This window comes from Pogona vitticeps, chromosome 3 (assembly GCF_051106095.1).
Source record: "Pogona vitticeps strain Pit_001003342236 chromosome 3, PviZW2.1, whole genome shotgun sequence".
In the NCBI taxonomy this organism is placed as follows: Eukaryota; Metazoa; Chordata; class Lepidosauria; order Squamata; family Agamidae; genus Pogona; species Pogona vitticeps.
Window position 1 is genome coordinate 144,997,535 of NC_135785.1, and position 18,676 is coordinate 145,016,210.

Consider the following 18,676-nt stretch of genomic DNA (forward strand, 5'->3'; position numbering starts at 1 on the left):
ACGTTTAAATGGAGGAATTTTGCTTAACGTCGATCGGTTCCATTTCGGGAACCGATTTTTCGCTTTACGATGATCAGCAAACAGCTGATCGTTAGGTTTCAAAACTGCTGCCAGCTGTAGAAAATGGCTCCCCGCTGTGTTAGGGACGGATTCCTCACATTACAGGCACCAGAAAATGGCCACCGTATGGAGGATCTTCACTGGACGAGCAGGTATTTCGCCCATTGGAACGCATTGAACGGTTTTCAATGCGTTTCAATGGTTTTTTTAATTTCGCTTGACATTTTCGCTCTACAGCGATTTCGCTGGAACGAATTAACGTTGTGAAGCGAGGCACCACTGTATAAGGTTTTCTGTTTATGCAAAGATGACTTTCAGCCACTACTTTCTTAGCATAGTATCTCCTCTTAAATCACACCCTGTAGCCAGAGAACTCTCCTAAAATGTTTGGTGAGAAATACCACTCCCAAAATGCAAAGATTAGGAACTCCTCATGCCTCTTTAGATTCAGGCCCTGGTCAAAAATGCTATCTCACCACTGAATGCGAAATACACAAAATATCCAAATAAACGCTAGCAACTTTCTATCTTATTTACCCCTCACCCTTCTGGTGGTCTTAGTTTTCCTTTACACTAAAAAACATTTAATATATTTAACGTTTTTGTACAAACACTTGGTTTCCTTTAGTGGAAAAGAGGTACAGCATGCCTGAAACCAATGCTGCAAAACAATTACCATGAGAAATAAGAACACCAACCTAAGGAGGTCACCAAAATACACTATATTCCTTCCAGAATACTTTAGCTTCCTGAGCTTTAATAATACCTTAAAACAGGTTTTATATAAATTTTAACACTGTACAAATATCAATTTTCCATTTTAAAAACCACACAGAAGAATTAAAGGCAATGGGGGAAATACACTGCTAGTATTTATACACAACTATATTTTCTAGGGCAGCTGAAAAAGCAATGGAAAAAAAGACATTTTCTATAAACCAATATGTCCAACTATGTTTCTGTATTGTTCTGTCTTCATAATTTCATTATCAAAAAAATTAATGGTCTATAACCTATTTATTAAACTGTGGTTCTGTAATCTAAGCACTCAATTGTCATATAATCCAGGTATTGCTAGCATATTCAAAAGTCAACAATAAAATTTTTATTTTATGCTTGCAAATGCATTTCAGTCAGTTTACAAACCTAGATCAAAGTACCAGGTTAAAATTTCTTCCAAATCTGAAACTACAGCATTTGAATAAGTCAACTTATTTAAGTTTCTACAAATTTTTAGGGTCTGTCTCAGTGGAAAATGAGCAAACGAAAATTTTATATGAACAAGTGTTTCAGATCATCCCCAGATTCCACCCTAAAACCTGGATATTAAAAATAAACATTGAATTGCACATAGATTGTCTCAGAAATTTTACAAACTCAACAGTATCATATTAGCTTATGTGATTAAGTTTCTCCATGGGATGCTCAAAAGTGAAAGTACTGTTCCACATGCCTTCTTCGGAGACTCTACCATGTGGGCATCATATCTGGAAACCAAACTCTACCTAGATGTTTTGACACTTCCCAATGAATCTGCTCCAAACTGTATTTCTGGTCAGGAATCAAGACCTCTTCCATGATAGATAACTGAGATAAGCGGCCACCACACATCTTCACAAACTCAACAAAGGCACTGCAGGAAACTTCACATTCCCCAAGGCCAATAGCTGACAGATTTTTACAACGCTCTGCAATGCGAATCAATTCTTCATCCAGTGGCTGTAATCCATTGGCACATACCACCAGTTCAACAAGTCGAGGGCACGTCATTCCAACCCGGCCAAGTACTTCTTTGCTGACAGATCTCCCAAAATAAAGGTGAGTGACAGGTATTTCATAACGGAAGAATGGATCAAATTCTTCTTCATATAAGAAAAAATACATGACTAAATTTACTTTTGGAGAATGTCTGATAAAAGCATCCCAGCTGCTCTTCTCAATTGTGTGGAAATGTCTCTGTCCAGGATTCTCACTGACTACATCAATGCGCAAATGTTCTAGTCTGACGTGTTTTTCAGAAGACAAAGCAAGGAGGAGTTCGTCACTTAGCAGATGATAGTTCAATGCAAGCTCACGTAAACCGTGGCACTGATCAGCCACACAGAGGATACCTTGAGAAGAGAATGAAATTATCAAAATGTGAATTCATATCTAGTCTGACAGAAATGAAAAACTGTGGCACACAACTAGAAAACCTTCTTTAAATGTAGTCTCAAATACCTAAACAAAGAGCTTAACTATTCTGGAAATGAAATGATGCCCTCGAGATGAGTTGGCATAGTATTTCCCTAACAGTCATTCATACACTTCTAGGACATCAGGTTGGACTATTTCCTCATCTCAGTTAACAAAGTGACCTGGAATGCTAATGTGACAATTAACATCCTAACAGGGACATGTCTCAACAACCTAGTTGTTTTCTATATCCTGTGTGTATTTTATCAAGCTGCAATAACAAACAAAACCAAATTTAGAAAATAATGTAGATACCAGGAGCATGTGTGTATGTATGTGGGGATTAGTTCTGAAAGAGTTTTAAATTATTGTATTTCATTATGTATAAACTATTTGAAAGAGCCTCGTGGCACAGTGGTTAAACTGCTGTACTGCAATCAAAACTGTGCTCAAGACCAGGGATTCAATCCCAGGTAGCCGGCTCAAGGTTGACTCAGCCTTCTATCCTTCCGAGGTCGGTAAAATGAGTACCCAGCTCGCTGGGGGGGGGGGGAGCAATGTGTAGCCTGCATAATTAACTTGTAAACCACCCAGAGAGTGCTTGAAGCACTATGGGGTGGTATATAAGCAGCATGCTTTGCTCTCTTTTTTTTGCTTTCAACAGGGCCATTCATTACTGTAGGTAACAGTATGATCTTGATTAGGCATCCGTCAGTTTCAAAAGACTATGGTAACATGCTCTGAATGGAGGACTTGGAACAGCATCTACTGTGGCTGAGAAGGCCAATTCGAGAGTGACAGTCCCTTCCGCACTGAAGACAAATACAATCTGTCCCCAGTCCAACTCCCTGAATTTGCTGGTTTTGGGAGTGCCTGTTTGCCTTGGCCTGCTGGACAAGGGTCTCTTCAAACTGGGAGAGGCCATGCTGCACTGCCTGCCTCCAGGCTGAACGATCAGATGTCAGAGTTTCCCATCTGTTGAGGTCTATTCCTAAGGCCTTCAGATCCCGCTTGCAGATGTCCTTGTATCGCAGCTGTGGTCTCCCTCTGGGGCGATTTCCCTGCACTAATTCTCCATATAGGAGATCCTTTGGAATCCGACCATCAGCCATTCTCACTATCTTATTAAACTTATACAAAGTCATGCTTCTGATATACAGTGGTGCCTCGCACAACGAGTGCCTCACACAACGATGAATTCACACAACGATGCCTTTTTCTGTTAAATTTGCTGCCTCACACAGCGATGTTTCCTATGGGGGATTTTCACACAACGATCTCCCTTTTCGCTCCTGTAAAAGTGTCTTACAATGTTTGGACGCTGTTTTAAATGATTGCAATGGTTAGTCCACCTCCTGAAACCTATGCAAACTGATTTTGGTGTTGTTCTGACACTTCGTTAATTTATGATGATTTTTTGAATTTTCTCCATTGGAAACCATTGGATGGTCTGTCTAATGGTTTCCAATGGAAAAAACAAAAAAATCATCATAAATTAACGAAGTGTCAGAACAACACCAAAATCAGTTTGCATAGGTTTCAGGAGGTGGACTAACCATTGCAATCATTTAAAACAGCGTCCAAACATTGTAAGACACTTTTACAGGAGCGAAAAAGGACTTTGCAAAGCCATTCAAATGTATTGAGTCGGCTTCAATACATTCCAATATAGGAAACATTGTTTCACTCAACGATGTTTCCTATGGGGATTTTCACTGAACGATGGCAATCCGTTCCAATTGGAACGGATTAACCGGTTTTCAATGCATTCCTATGAGAAATGGTGTTTCACAGAATGATGTTTCACACAACGTTGATTTTTTTGGAACCAATTAACATCGTTGTGTGAGGCACCACTGTAATTAAGTGTAATGAAGAAAAAAATATGCAAATAATTTTGCATTACCTAAAGTTGGACAGAAAATACACATGCAGATATCCAACATGTTGATTTATGGTAATAACACATTTATTTAGATACTTTTTAAAGCAAGCTCACCTGCTGGAGAAACATGAGGGCAACTGCTCATCTTTAACAGTTTCAGGGTATCACTGTTGTTTGCCACTAGTACCTTGAGAGATGGGTCATCTACTGGTGTATCATCTATCTTAAGTGAAGAAAGCGATTTCGAGTTTACAAACACCACAGTCAGTGCAGAAATAAAGTGTGACTGTAGAAAGGGGAAAAAATATAATGAAATAGAGATCTGAAGCTTAAAACCTGCCACAAAAAAGCATTCACTTTGCAGCAGAAAATGTGAACATATTCTTGAGGTCTTTGAGCAAGCAGCATCTTTTTCACTTCCTCCTGAACTGTTATACCAACCTGAAAAAGAGAAGCCAAATTTATAAATACTTACCACAAGCCTACAGTTTGTCCCCTACACAAGACAACCTCTGGACTATCTGCAGTGAACAGCAAATTTTAACAATAAACTGGTGGCTCAGAGTAAAGCCAAGACTGTGTGCCCTGGTTTTGGGCTATGCTCTCTTTCTCTTATAAAAGCTACAGCAAACATGGAAGCACATATTCTGCAAACAATTTGAGGTGACACTTGACTGAGATGGCAACTCTTAAAACACAAGAGGAAAACTGGTCTACAATTCAGGCAGACACATCAGTCAAATGCCTCGTGGCGCAGTGGTTAAAATGCTGTACTGCAGCTAAAACTGTGCTCACGACCTGGGGTTCAAATCCCAGGTAGCCGGCTCAAGGTTGACTCAGCCTTCCATCCTTCCGAGGTCGGTAAAATGAGTACCCAGCTTGCTGGGGGGGCAATGTGTAGCCTGTTTAATTAAAAAATTGTAAACCGCCCGGAGAGTGCTTGTAGCGCTATGGGGCGGTATATAAGTCCAATAAATAAATAAATAAATAAATATAAGATTCCGAAGACTCTATGTGTAGATTGCATCTTGTCTTTTACTTCATTACAACGCCAACTGCTGGAAAAACAGATGTGAAAGCATTTTCACTTTAGCTTCACACCAATCAGAAGCAACCCTAGCATCAAAGGAAAAGCTCCTGTTACCTATCTGTTGTCATTGCAATCATGCATCTCCAACCAGGGGCACAAGCTGTCAGTACTGACGAACACTACTGTCTAATGGGCACTGCCACACTAGAACACAAGACTCAAGTACAAAATTTCTTTACACGATGTTAAACTAGACAAATATACTTAAATGGTACAGGACTGGTTTAGTCTTCAAAGGTACAGGAACCTGAATCCCACTCTTGCCAAAACGCTTAGTATCAATGTAGTTTATAAAAAACAGACAAATTAGCACTATTTATTTATTTATTTATTTATTTATTAATGACAGCATTGTTTAGCAACTGTCCACTACAGTCTATATCACTGAAACAAATCAAGCTACATTGAAGCAAGATTTCTGAGAATGGCATATATTCTCCAGCTATTATGATGGGAAGTATTATTATGGGGCATATGCACAGAATGCAAAAAGAGCGTGCACACATGCAAACAATACACACAATTATTTACATCATATATAAATTCTCCTACAAAACTTAAGCCAATCACAAGATTTTCACAGATACTCTAATCCAGAAATCACTTAATTTGATTCTCTACTTTCACAAACTGTAGTTGAAAATTCCACTTTCTGTAGCTTTTAAAAACAGTTTAGGGAACATGCTTGGACACTGGAGATTCTGTTAGCCAATACAACAAAGTCCTTAACAAGTGTACTTTTAAGTGTACTGACTGAAAAGGTATTTACAACATGAACATATTACTAAAAGAAATGATAGAGACTCATAACAAACAAAGTAGTCTTGGCAACAATACAAAACATGTCAATGTGCCTGAAGTTTAAGAATTTCTATTTCCCCCCTCATTAATGAGAAAAGATTAAGCCTGAAAACAAACTTATTTTTGTTAGACTCAAGAAACAAAATAGTAGAAATTAGAAAATAGCAAGGAAGAAAAGAATTGTTTTCGTACATTTAATATTCCCTAACTTTCAGGGCAGGAAACATCTCCAGGTTCTTCCTTACTATAAGCTTCCTGGCTGAGCAAAGATCTAGATTGTATTCAGTCTATGCACGGTAACACAGTGAACAGTAATTAGTAATTAAAAATGATGAGCAGATGATAAATATCTAATTCAGTTCTGATATCCCACACCAATGACAGTGAACCTATGGCACATGTGCCACAGCTGACACGGAGCCCTTTCTGCTGGTACACAAGCCATAAGTCGCCGGATCAAAACTCCCCCCTCTGCACAGCCAAACCTGAGAAGGCGGTTGCAGCCGCAGTGCTGGCACTTTGGCAGGTGGATCCAGAGCAGTGGCGCTGGCAGCGGATCCGGAGTGGGGTCTAGAGGCACCTCCGTGCCGGGATTCCCCCTTCCGCCGCTACTTCCAGTTCCACCACTGCCACTTCTGGTTCTGCTACTGCCACGGCACACCACCCGCTGGTTCTGTTTTCTTCCCCAGTTTGGGCACACAAGCCCAAAAAGGTTCACCACCACTGTCCTAGACAGAGCACAGACAGCAACTACGATGATCTACTCCTCATCTCTCGCCAACAGCACACAACCGTACAAAGCAGTTACAGCTAGCCCTGCCATGCACATACACAACCACTTCATTCACACATAATAATCTTTAGTTTATAATTCTGCTACTGAACTTTGGGCTTTTAAAGTCCCCTGTCCATACTCATCCGTTATTATGCTCACAAGATATCTAGAAGCTTTTGCTTCAATTTGCATTTTTTAAATAAAAAAAATCAGTCTTATCTCAAAGCTCAGACAACCTATAGTTAGTCTTAACTATTGTTTATGGAAACAATAAATCACGGTTAAAATTGACTAGTTAGGTTTTCTGGCATAACATGAGTAACTCAAAAGCAAAAATTTCTGATCTTATGGACATCAGGGGAAAACAAGTGAGGGAGAACACACATGACCATAGTTTGTTCATGTAATTGTCTCAGTCTCTTTCTCTTGGTGTGCATGAAAAATAAAGAGGACCAGCATATGCAGGATTTATTAAATGGCATTTTTCTCTACCAGTCTAACAACACAGTACCATGAAAGGTATCAATGCTGTGCCATGAATGGAGTAACAAGAGAAAAAAAAATAGAGCACAGGAATTTGAACTCAGTGGCTGATTGTTTATTCTAGGCAAATGTGACTAAGAAAGCCTGGTCTCAGAGAGAAACATTTTGCAAGTGCAAGCACAACAAGAATAAGAGAGAATATCCCACTCCCCGTGAAAATTGACTCAAAGGAAAAAGAATGGGGCAGTTCACTGAAGCCCACTGCACCTATAAAGGCAAGTACAGTACAATCATAAAGGAATGTAAAAAGTTTGTTGCTGTACTCGCAAAGAGCTGAGAAACAGGCAGGTCATTTTATAATCTATTAGACATTTGAACTTTCTGAATATCACATTTTCAATATGACTAATACCTTTGGTAAATCCATGAAGCTTGGTCGAGCTGTTGAAATTAGTCCTAGTGTTTTTAAAGAACAATTCACAAGCTGTGATAAAATATCACATGCTGCTTCAGCTGATTCCTTGTTGCTGTCCACCTTAAAAAACAAGAAAAGCACAGTCAATAGATGCAATGACCAGTTTAAAATTAAAATATTTCAAGCTGTTTGGTTTAAAATATGTGTATATTGCTTTTTTGTTACATTAGGGTATAAAACATAATTATTAATTTTGTTTCTACTATGAAAAAAATCAGAGTTTAAAAAGTCTCAATGTGTCTTTCTTCCAAAAAGAAAGAGGTCATGTTTGTAGTTATAACCTTTCTGCCCAGTCAAGGCAGTCCATCATACACTCATTTACACTCCATTTTTCTTTTGCAATAGTCAGTTTATATTCTGTTATTGTGAATGTTCAATTCTCCTTGGATTTTTTTTCCTGAGGGAAATTGCCTTCTTTGGGGTTTTAAAAAGGGATTACAAACCTTTCTACTAATAGTGGGGTTCCCCAATTATGCTGACTTCCCCACAGAGTAGCCCCTTGTTGCCTAAAATCCAGTAAGCATCTGAATTTGCAATTAAAAAGAATGACAAGGTACAATCAACCAAGGAAAAACAACATTATCCTATGTCAGGAACAGGTAATCTGTGGTCCTTCAGATGCTACTGGACTAAAATACCCATCATTTCCAAACACTGGCCATGCTGGTTAGGGCTTATGGAAGGAAGAAACCAACATCATGGCAGATATAATTTACCAACCTCTGTCATGGCTAAATTATTATGCACTATAAAAGAATCTTTATTAGTAGCTCTGAAGGACTAAACTGAGGACTTACTACCATTCATATCACCAACAGAAAAAAAATTTATACATTTGGCACTTAGCCTTCACACACTGACCAAGTGATTAACCTCTTATAGTTTCAGTTGATTAAACTATCAATTAACTATCAATTAACCTGGTTAAAGTTTGCCACTGTGACTACAGTACACTGCTGTATACCTCTCCCAGTACAGCTCCTTCAAGATGTTTTTCACTGACAAGCTGAACAGAGAAAAATAAAGGCATAAATGGGATAGACATTGTAGTGCAATTCTTTCAGAAGCAGCCAGCAACTGTTACATGGAATTTACATAATACAGTATTAAGACAAACCACTGTGTTAATTTAAATACTGTCAAGTAACATACACAGGCCAGAATCACTTATACTTGCATAATGACAATCATACAAGCCTTTTCCCCACTACAGCAGGCTTTCCTTCCTGCAAAATTGTGTAATGGGACATCCAAAGGGAGAAAGTGCTGTGCAACTGCTCTTCTGCACATGATTTTTCTTTAACTGAGCTCTGCCCTGTGAACTTAGTATCACTGTCCTTCTCCTTTTTTGGTATTGTGTGTCAAATCTGGAAAACAACAAAATTTACTATGGACATTTTTGAATTTGTCAAAACCAGAAGACTAGCCTTAATTTTAGGTTTGGTTTTTGATTTTAATTTCGTTTTGACCTGCTCAATCAAATAACAAATTCATAACTTGGTGATGACATGGATTACTGTAGCACTTTTAGTTTATTTTACATCCCACTCATTTACAATTCAACAAATATATTTATTTTATATAATAGACAAAATTCTGCTGCAGAATTTTGCATCTGGTGTCACCTGGATTGGGCACCATAAATGTTTTATTTATACTAATTAAATAAAACATTATTTTATTTAACCTGTTTTAGGTTCCAAGACTCCTCTGCATTCCCTTTGCCTTAGAGAGTCTTTGGGGGCCTCAGGGATGGGGGAGATTTTAGAAGTCCTCACCCCTGTGATGGCAATTTAATTGCATTTTTTTCTTCTAAAGGCTCCCCAACCCACCCACACAAGTTATGCTGGGTGCAAAGTTATGCAAAAGGATTTTGCCCATTATCTATTTTCTACGGATAAACACCTGAAAAACATTAACTCGTAACAGCTACAATACAACTCTGATTATCAATACCACAGGTACCGCAGAAATCTACTCCTCCCCCCTGCACGAACCAGCTGGTCCACTTATGGGTCACTGCATGAGAGCACAGCCGTTATCCAAGTTGTCATACCAATCATGGAAGCTGCCCAGTCAGCTCTTCCACGCCTCCTCACACAGCTGACCACTCCGGAAAAGAGGTAGAATGAGGAGTCTCCTTGCTCAGCTTTTGAGCATTCGTCTGCACTGTGAGGTGGGTAAGAGCCAGTTTGGCTGCTTCTGTGATTGGCACGATGACAAGAAGGACACCAACCCGAGTGGACTGGCTAGTTGGGGGGGGGGGCGGGACTGTGGTGCTGATATTCATATTCATATCCCCAGGGATACAAATATGAATATCTCATGTCTAGTCGTCATGAAATATAACTTATATTGCTATCTACTATTATTTTCTTCACAACTATCAGGCCCATCTCTCATGATAAGACTCAAAGGTAAAAACTGTTAATATTCCCTATATTATTTTGCAGGGTTCCTCTGCTATCTCATTTTACTTGTACATCTTTCCCCCCACTTTCCCTTCTCTTGAGTTTTTAACTGATACTGTCATTCCTGTCAGTTTTGACCAAAAAACTTCACACCCCTTCTCCCCCCCCCTTTTTTTTTGCTCTTGCAAGGTTATCTTTTCTGTCTCCTATAGGAATGTTTACAATAGAAGTTAACACCAAACACAGGCCATAAATTACTGCATGTGAGATGTAACCACACATACAAGACTCTTAGAGCCAATGAATGTTTACTTGTGAATTTGGTGTTTCACCCAATCTTTCATTTTCCCCCATATGTCTGATGAAGTGGGCTTGTCCATGAAAGCTCACATTCAAATATAACAGTCTTTAAGTTGCCACATATTTTTGTCTTTTTTTGTTTTGTTTTGTTTCTTTGGATTTTGCCTGATTTGGTTGACTCCAGTTGCCACAGTTGCTATATCCCATTCCCTGCAATTACCCAGCCAACATCTGAGACTTGGGGTAGGCTTTTGTAATACTCAAGAGTGTTATCCTTCATGATGTCAGAGAAGCATAGCACAGAAGTTTTGAAAACAGTGTCAGAACATTTTCTGAGACAGGTAACTGGAGGAACAGGCACAGGAGGAATCTGACTAAAGGGATCCAGAAGCCAGGCAAAGCCCAGGTAAACTAGTAACCGAGCAATCAAAAGCTTTAGAGAAAGCCTTCATGTGGTACCTGCAACCTAACACTCCTATAGCTGGCTGAGTCACTGTTGAAACCACCAGACCTATCTACTATTTCGATGACATCTTTTTGCTGTTATTAAGAAATTTTGTGAGTCACTGATTTTTTGTTTACAAATGGACAACTTTCCACAGAAAAGTGTAAGCACTGGAAAAATTTTCCATCCCACATCACTGCAAAATGCTCTGAGAATGAACAAAGAAGCCCTTCATTTTTTAAACATCTGATTGGGCTTGGTGCTTGCATCAAAGCAGGCAGTCTGAAAACAAATGCTCCTAGGGCTGAGGAGGAGATGTGAAAATAATCCCCAAATACATATTCACAAGATGGTAGGCTGACTGACCATATTCTGAGCTCTGCAATACTGTGAAGCCCCTCCTGATGTCACATTTTTGTTGTCTGCATAACCTTCTCTGCTCCACCATTACTCAGACACCCCAAAGTTACCTAAACAAAGGTTCAGAGAATCCTCATCTTATAATAAGTGCACACTTCCAAATCTGGCTAGGTATCTTAAAAGACCTACTATTAACTCCATTTAGAAAGATTTTTCATTCGGAAGGCAAGCAAAACAGCAAGGAAACAGCATCTCAACAAGATACATTCCCAAGAACCAAATCATTGCTATGTTATGAATAAACTGGAATTTGAGCAAGACAATCCCCTCACAGCCAATTTTTGCCAGCTAAACTCAAATATAATACATTATAATATATAAATGAAGGGATTGACAAACTGCAATTATTCTTGCACTATATATTAAATAAAGGAACTCAGTCCTTATCAAATTGCTCCCAAGAAATACCATGTGTAAATCAGAAGCAAATTATAAATCCATTAAAATGCAGTATAAACCTAAGTATTCTCAGCAGTTCACCAAAGTTTAGAACTTCCTATAAGTTAAAAGATACATTTTACATTTCTAGTTCTTCATCTTGGAACTTAATGTTCATTGTATAATAAAAACTGACTTTCCATTTTATCCCTCTCTTTTTTGCTACAAGGGGAGAAATCAGCACCTTGATATCAGTTACATCATATCTTAAAAACAATGTAGATACATAAAATGTTTTGCTTACTTGAAAAAAAATAAATTTAAATTTTGAAGATCTCCTATCTGTATTTACTTACTTTTCACTACTAGTAAAACTGTTCAAACTTAGATTTTTTTCTCCAATTTGTTTGGGGGTCACAGTGTATCACTTTGTAGGTTCAAGATATAATGTATTTTTCACTTTTTAATTGAAAATATGACCACAAAATATGCTTACAAATATTATTGTAGTGTTATTTATCTCATTTTCTCAACAGATAGTGGTCCTCTGTTCAGTTGGACCACAGGAGTAAATTTAATTACTATTCATTTATTTATTACTTTGAAATAATTTCAGCTTGGCTCTGTATCAGTAGACCTGAGGTGACAAGTGAAATCCTGTTCATAACTTACGTTTCAAAAATATGATGACATCACAAAGAGACAGATTTTGGTGAATAAAAATTTTCTACCTCTGTAATGCAGCTTTTTTGACTCCTTATAATTCCTTTTATTGTGTAGAAGCCACGGGAACTATGGAACAGAAAAAGGAAGTCTTTAATTATCAAATCGCTGCCACTAGATACCGGAATGGGAAGATATTTTTTATAATTAAAGACTTTTGTTTTCCATCCTGCATTCCCACATGATGAAAGAAATTACATGCTGAGTCTGAAAAAACATGGGACAGAAGAATGGAGTTTTTAATTACCAAAAATCACCTCTTGCCTATAATGTCATCACTTTTCTGCAGGTATAAGTAACACAACAGGATTTCAGCCAATAAGAGAGTACTTCAACAACCAAAACCTCTTTGAAAAATTTAAGGTGTACCTAAATCAGATCCTAGGTTTTATTTTGATAGCTGAATTGTTCTAAATTATATACCACGCCCAATACTATCAACTCTGACTGGAAGCACCTTCCCAGAGTTTCACAGAGGATTCTTTCCCAGTCCTCCCTGGTACTGTTCTCTGGTACTAACCAATCCAACTCTGCTCAGTTTCTGATATCAGATGATACTAGAAAATTTCAAGGTATCATTGGAATTTTACCTCACCAAACAGTGGATGAGTTAAATGAAAGTATTGTATCTGTCTTGGGCTGCTGGACATATTAGAAATTGGAAAAGAGGCAGCCATTTACAAAGTATTTCCATTGTTTATTTCTTTCATTTAAATCTAAGTAGTTACCTTGAAGCTGACATACTGTAGATGATTGGAATGCCTTTTGATAATTTGCTTGATGAGCTCTGGATGAGTAGCCTTGAAGTACGATGTAGCTGGCTGATTCAGTTCAAACTCAAAATATCTCCACAATTCAGGCATGTGGAACACTTGGTTCCACCTACGGCAGACTTGTGATGCATGAGCTCGATCAAGAAGAGGCAAATACTGAAACACCTGCAGAACAATCTCTGGAATGAGGTTGCCCCAATCCAGGTTCTGAAAATCTTCCACTGATTCTTTATCTTTATTTTTTATTTTTTTGCTCTCCACTATATTCTCTTCATCTGATAAATGACTGCCAGGCTTGCTGTTTTTCCTTCCTCGCTTCATTCTATTAAAATAAGAAAAATAATCAAAACAGATTTAACATACAAGTTATGCAGCACCTTCCCAAGATAACAACATTTTCACTCCTATATATTTCTTTCCCTTAAAAAAAATAAAGATTAAAAGGAGCCAGAAAATAAATTTAGTATTAAAAATACTTGAGTGGCAACTATTTTTGTATCATTCTTTTTGGAAACAAGCCTTGCAAGACAAAACATCTACAGCTTTTAAAAGCTGCTATAACCCTACATAAATTCATCATTAATAACCATATTTTACATTATGCATCATTATGTAGCTACTGTATTTTCTTTTACATCAGTGCTCTAACAAAATTGTAAATTTGAAACAAAAATCCATAACAAAAAGACACATGGGCAACTGAGATGACACAGTACTAATCTTTGCAGCAAATAGTAAAGATCTGAATCTTTATCTCTATTGTATTTCAGAACATATTTATTTATTTATTTATTTATTTATTTATTTATTTATTTATTTATTTATTTATTTATTTATTTATTTATTTATTTATTTATTTATTTATTTATTTAACTTATATGCTGCCCACACTACTGAAAGGTCTCTGGGCAGCTTACAACATACAGTATATGAAACCAACAATCCAAATCCCATCACTACAACCTATCACTACAACCCAATCTACTCACATTTTTGCATTTTGCATGCTTTCCAACCGCTAGGTTGGCGGGGGCTGGGACAAGTGATGGGGGCTCCATTGCGTGGATTTGATCTTACGACTGCAGGTCTTCTGACCGTGCAGCACAGAGGCTTCAGCGGTTTAACCCGCACCACCACCACATTACTTTTGGATTATCATCTACCTCTCAATAAAAATATTTCTAAAAATCCAAAATGGAGTAATAAGCATAAATGTTTGCCCCATACAATAAAACCTTTACTGACCCCCAAATACATCACAATATTACAAACTGGGGTAACATCCAGAAGTACAGCTAGATTGCTCAGCAGGTGTGCACTGTAGGTGTATTTTTCACAGGGGGGGAATCTACTGTACATACTGGAGGGGGAGCATGAAAGTAGGTGTGACTGAAAGGAGCGTCATAGAAGCACCAGCAGGCCCTTTTCAAGGGAGCTACCATATTTCCACAGAAACATGGGCATAATATAGCTCTGTACAGGTCTTAACATAGGTAATTTCTAACTAAGCTTGAATAGTGGGCCATGGCATAACTACAGTATCTGGATGTTATGGCAGGGGATGCTGTAAATATAAACGGAGGAATATAACGCTGGCCACCCCCCTTATACGTGGTGGTGCTCCTTAAGAGCAACGCCGTGTATCTGGCGCATTTCAAGGGGGAAAATGATAAGACCTACCATATGCATGTGGGAGAGGGGCTGTACAAAGACAGAAGGCATGCCAAGTGTGGCTATCCAATACCTTGTTTCCCCGAAAATAAGACCTAACCTGAAAATAAGCCCTAGTATGATTTTTCAAGATGCTCGTAATATAAGCCCTACCATCAAAATCCACTTCATGGATTGCTGCCATGGTGAAGGGGCTTCAGTAATTCAGAGAAGCTATGGGCTATGCTGTGCAGGGGCACCCAAGACGGACAGGTCATAGTGGAGATTTCTGACTAAATGCGATCCACCTGGAGCAGGAACTGGCAAGCCACTCCAGTAACTTTGCCAAGAAAACCCCATGAACAGAAACAAAAGGCTAGTGTGTTCTTCTCATATTAGGGGATTGGAATGCTAAAGTAGGGAGTCAAGAGATAAAAGGAACAACAGGTACGTTTGGCCTTGGAGTTCAAAACGAAGTAGGGCAAAGGCTAATAGAGTTTTGTCAAGAGAACAAGCTGGTCATCACAGACACTCTTTTCCAACAACACAAGAGGCGACTCTACACATGGACATCACCAGATGGGCAGTACCAAAATCAGATTGATTACATTCTCTGCAGCCAAAGATGGAGAAGCTCTATACAGTCAGCAAGAAAAAGACTGGAGTTGATTGTGGCTCTGATCATCAGCTTCTCATAGCAAAACTCAAGCTTAAACTGAAGAAAGTAGGAAAAACCAATGGGTTAGTCAGGTATAATCTAAACCAAATTCCTTATGAATACACAATGGAAGTGAAGAACAGATTTAAGGAACTCGATTTGGTGGACAGACTGCCTGGAGAACTATGGATGGAGGCTTGTAACATTGTACAAGAGGCAGCAACAAAAACCATCCCAAAGAAAAGGGAATGCAAGAAAGCAAAGTGGCTGCCCAAGGAGGCCTTACAAACAGCACAGAAGAGAAGGGAAACAAAATGCAAGAGAGATGCTGACTTCCAAAGAATAGCAAGGCGAGACAAGAGGGCCTTCTGAAATGAACAGTGCAAAGATATAGAGAAAAACAATAGAAAGGGAAAAAACAGAGATCTGTTCAAGAAAATTGGAGATATTAAAGGAACATTTTGTGCAAAGATGGACATGATAAAGGACAAAAATGGCAGGGACCTCACAGAAGCAGAAGACATCAAGAAGAGGTGGCAAGAATACACAGAGGAGTCATACCAGAAAGATCTGGACAACCCAGATAGTGTGGCTGCTGACCTTGAGCCAGACATCATGGAGAGCAAAGTCAAGTGTGCCTTAGGCTAATGACTAATAACAAGGCAAGTGGAGGTGATGGCATTCCAGTTGAACTATTTAAAATCTTAAAAGATGACACTGTTAAGGTGCTACACTCAATATGCCAGCAAATTTGGAAAACTCAGTAGTGGCCAGAGGATTGGAAAAGGTCTGTCTATATCCCAATCACAAAGAAGGGCAGTGCCAAAGAATGCTCCAACTACCGTACCATTGCATTCATTTCACACGCTAGCAAAGTTATGCTCAATATCCTACAAGGTAGGCTTCAGCAGTATGTGTACCAAGAACTCACAGAAATACAAGCTGGATTTCGAAGAGGCAGAGGAACTAGAGACCAAATTGCTAACATGCAGTGGATTATGGAGAAAGCCAGAGAGTTTCAGAAAAACATCTACGTCTGCTTCATTGACTACGCAAAAGTCTTTGACTGCGTAGATCACAACAAACTATGGCAAGTTCTTAAAGAAATGGGAGTGCCTGACCACCTTATCTATCTCCTGAGAAACCTGTACATGGGACATGAAGCAACAGAGAGAACTGGATATGGAACAACTGATTGGTTCAAAATTGGGAAAGGAGTCCCCCTGCTTATTTGACTTATTTGCAGAATACATGATGCGAAAGGCAGGACTGGAGGAATCCCAAAACGGAATTAAGATTGCTGGAAGAAATATCAACAACCTCCAATATGCAGATGATTCCACTCTGATGGCAGAAAGTGAGGAGGAACTAAAGGACCTCTTCATGAAGGTGAAAGACGAGAGTGCCAAAAATGGTATGAAGCTCAACATCAAAAAAACTACGATCATGGCCACTGGTCCCATCACCTCCTGGCAAATAGAAGGGGAAGAAATGGAGGCAGTGACAGATTTTACTTTCTTGGGCTCCATGATCACTGCAGATGGTGACAGCAGCCATGAAATTAAAAGACGGCAGCTTCTTGGGAGGAATGTAATGACAAACCTAGACAGCATCTTAAAAAGCAGAGGTCTGACCTTGCCAACAAAAGTCAGCATAGTCAAAGCTATTGTTTTTCCAGTAGCGATATATAGAAGTGAGAGCTTGACCATAAAGAAGGCTGACCTCCAAAGAATTGATGCTTCTGAATTGTGGTGCTGGAGGAGACTCTTAAGAGTCCCCTGGACTGCAAGGAGATCAAACCTGTCAATTTTGAAGGAAATCAAACCTGAGTGCTCACTGGAAGGACAGATCCTGAAGCTGAGGCTCCAATACTTTGGCCATCTCATGAAAAGAGAAGACTCCCCGGAAAAGACGCTGATGTTGGGAAAGTGTGAAGGCAGGAGGAGAAGGGGACGACAGAGGACGAGATGGTTGGACAGTGTCATCGAAGCGACCAACATGAATTTGACCAAACTCCGGGAGGCAGTGAAAGGCAGGCCTGGCATACTTTTGTCCATGGGGTCAGGAAGAGTCAGACATGACTTAACGACTAAACAACAACAAACCCCCAAAATAAGCCCCAGTTAAGTGAAACTCCATCTTCCACCATTGTGCAGCCACCCGAAGATGACATGACTGTATTTGAATACATGTAGATTGTTCTACATGGAAAAAAATAAAACAAGCCCTGCTGCATTTTTTGAAGGAAAAATTAATGTAAGACCCTGTCTTATTTTCGGGGAAACACAGCAATAAATGCCATCTCCCTCGCACAGGCACAGTTCCTGGGTCTCAAAAGCAGTGAAAGGAAGGTGGAACCAGGTATAAGAGAAACAGCAACCCGAAATATGGGGACTGTCTGGGAGGAAGGAGGGCGCTACCTCCTGGGAACCCCCGACTCCTTGCGACGCCAAAAGTCCTCCAAGGGCGTAAGGAAAGGCCAAAAGGACGAGCGGAGCGCCATAAAACTCAACCGCTCGCTTACTTGCCAGCCTGCCTGTCCGCCTCCTCCCTTACCTGTCGGTGGCGGCGGGGAGGCCGCTCCGTTCTTAACCCGGCCCGGGGCGCGCTGCTTTCCCGGCTGCCGCCTCATCGGTGGCCGGACCGGCCCAGCGGAAGCCTCGGGCACAGCTGAGCGGACAACGCCTCCTCCACGCTCCGACGGACCGTTAACCTCCCCCGAATGGTGTTTCCGTCCTTACGGCTGTTAAATGTAAGCAATTGGATGAACAAGGGCAGCGCCTTCCCCTTTCAGAGTCAGAGGTGGTGGCTGTCGTCGTCGCCTGCTTCGCCTTGTTTACCTCAGCATCCACACACGGAAGCGCCACTGGGGCACCCAAAAGCCAAAATGGCGGCCACGGTCCCTGTGAGGCTGCGATGATGCTGGACTTCAGCGCGCATGCGCGAGCGAGCTTCGCCCGCAGAGGCCGCAAGCCGTTGTTTTGTTGGTTTCGTTTGTCAACAGACCGGAGTTTCGGGCGGTTTTTGATGCCATCGCTATGTAAAGTCGGAGAAGTGAAAGTGGCGGCTGTTAGCTAAGCAATTAGAATAGCAGTTCAGCCTACAGTCCTGAGTTTTAGATTATATAAAATATATAAAAGCTGGCATATTCGTACATTGACCCAGGTTAACCAT

At 39.8% G+C, this 18,676-nt stretch overlaps 1 protein-coding gene across 4 annotated transcripts; it reads right to left on the bottom strand.

Annotated features, from left to right (window-relative positions):
* Nucleotides 1–1,142: 1,142 nt before the first annotated feature.
* Nucleotides 1,143–18,200, bottom strand: FBXL3 (F-box and leucine rich repeat protein 3). Of its 4 annotated transcripts, none has more exons than XM_078390780.1 (6): nucleotides 18,059–18,097; nucleotides 13,150–13,516; nucleotides 12,430–12,490; nucleotides 7,682–7,804; nucleotides 4,235–4,343; nucleotides 1,143–2,171 (listed from the first exon to the last, which is right to left on the bottom strand). In XM_078390780.1, exons 2-6 carry the CDS (start codon nucleotides 13,161–13,163, stop codon nucleotides 1,528–1,530), a joined length of 951 nt encoding a protein of 316 aa, XP_078246906.1. In that variant the 5' UTR covers nucleotides 13,164–13,516; nucleotides 18,059–18,097; the 3' UTR covers nucleotides 1,143–1,527. The 4 variants fall into 4 exon arrangements, with proteins under 4 accessions (XP_078246906.1, XP_078246905.1, XP_020639174.2 ...); XM_078390779.1 differs by having other exon boundaries at nucleotides 4,235–4,406; XM_020783515.3 differs by lacking the exon at nucleotides 12,430–12,490 and having other exon boundaries at nucleotides 18,059–18,200.
* Nucleotides 18,201–18,676: the final 476 nt, after the last annotated feature.